The 1,529-nt window shown below is 31.7% G+C and overlaps 1 protein-coding gene across 1 annotated transcript; it reads right to left on the bottom strand.

Annotated features, from left to right (window-relative positions):
* Positions 1-327: 327 nt before the first annotated feature.
* LOC126857177 (cytochrome b-c1 complex subunit 7-like) lies at positions 328-1,529 on the bottom strand. Its single transcript, XM_050606370.1, has 2 exons — positions 1,276-1,529; positions 328-514 (listed from the first exon to the last, which is right to left on the bottom strand). Exons 1-2 carry the CDS (start codon positions 1,527-1,529, stop codon positions 328-330), a joined length of 441 nt encoding a protein of 146 aa, XP_050462327.1.

The raw sequence follows: 1,529 nt of genomic DNA, 5'->3' as shown, positions 1-1,529 counted from the left end.
AATAAATCTCTCAATTTTCTATATTTTAATCCCGTGTATACATTTATTCAATAAACTATTTCATCATCGATTTTATTTCAGGGACTTGCATGTGCAATACATTAATGCATTGAAGATAATTATATTATTTAACTTAAAAATAATCCTTTAAAGTAGAAGCTTTATCCAAAAATTTTTTTTGCATGGGAGAGAAATTGTATTTTTTATCAACAAATTAATCGCAAATATTATTTTATAAAATTGCTTCAAAATGATATTCTATGTAAAAATATTTAATTTATCGATATATGTACATTGAGAGAGAGGGTGAATCACAGAATTTTTTTCTTATTTTACTTTATTAGCTGGCGAATCGTTATCATTGTAATCAAACTCATCTTTCTCAGCTTGTTCAGCCTCGATCTCCTTCATATACGTATCAAGGTACCGATTCTCCAAATCCTGTTCAAATGTGATCCACTTTTCTTTAGGCAGTTGTATCCTCAGAAAACTCAGTTGCATAGCACTTATGAGCCTGCAAGGCGTACAAAATTGCTAATTATCTTTATTTGATAATCGCTGAAGAAGCTTAACTGAAAATCGGCTACGTATATAATCGCAAAGCGATTATTCCTGAAGCTTGTAATAAAAAAAAAGCACAAAAATGTCTGTCCCTCTCTCTCTCTCTCTCTCTCTCTTTCTTTCTCTTTTCTAATTCGTCGACAGTGAAAAACAATTTTAAAAAAGTGCACGCGCTAGAAATAAAACGACCCGTCGCAAACAGATATCAAAAGTAGAATGCGAGCGCTGACTGCCGGGTCTCAAATTAAGACCTCGTTAAGCGAATTTAGCACTTAATAAAAGTGGTGCCTTAGCAAGTCTTTGAAGCGTCCTGCAATACGCTGACGCATCTGACGGCATTCTCGTCAGGCCAGCCATTAATATCCGAGATGAATCTTAAAGAATCTATAAATAGCTGCGAACTTTAAAGAAATAATATATGACGTTGGCTGAATGGCTGCTAAGATTGTAAATTTTAGTTTCAAATTTTAATTATTAATAAGATCAAATCTGCAATCGCGGTATAATGTTTTATGAAAGATTAGGAAAAAAAGAGATAATATTCTCTCTCTCTCTCTCTCTTTTTCCTTTTTGTAAATTCATAATTTAACATATAAATATGTTTACGATTTACATACATATTGTTTATATTTTTTGTTTTATAGAGTTATGTAGAGAAAGGGAATCTTGTTTTCTTTGCTACTGAGAATCCATGCTAAGTTTATGATATATTACCTGAAATTCCTAGCGTCCAATATATCCATTGGTAATCGACGTAGCGCTTCGCGTACTATAGGATTGTCATAATCTATAACATCATGTGTGTAAAGCCCGAATTTGTTGTATCCTGACCAATTGAATACTAATTTTTTCAAAGTATAGTTCCAGTTTTTTTTATTTTCGCTATCACATTCATTCTGTGTGAAATTCCGCTTTGATAACTTTAGATTTTTTATTAACGCACAATGAAATTTTATGATAGAAGACAT

Source organism: Cataglyphis hispanica, chromosome 20 (genome assembly GCF_021464435.1).
Source record: "Cataglyphis hispanica isolate Lineage 1 chromosome 20, ULB_Chis1_1.0, whole genome shotgun sequence".
Classification (NCBI taxonomy): Eukaryota; Metazoa; Arthropoda; class Insecta; order Hymenoptera; family Formicidae; genus Cataglyphis; species Cataglyphis hispanica.
The sequence above is the reverse complement of the archived record's forward strand: the minus strand, read 5'-3'. Positions and strand labels throughout refer to the sequence as shown.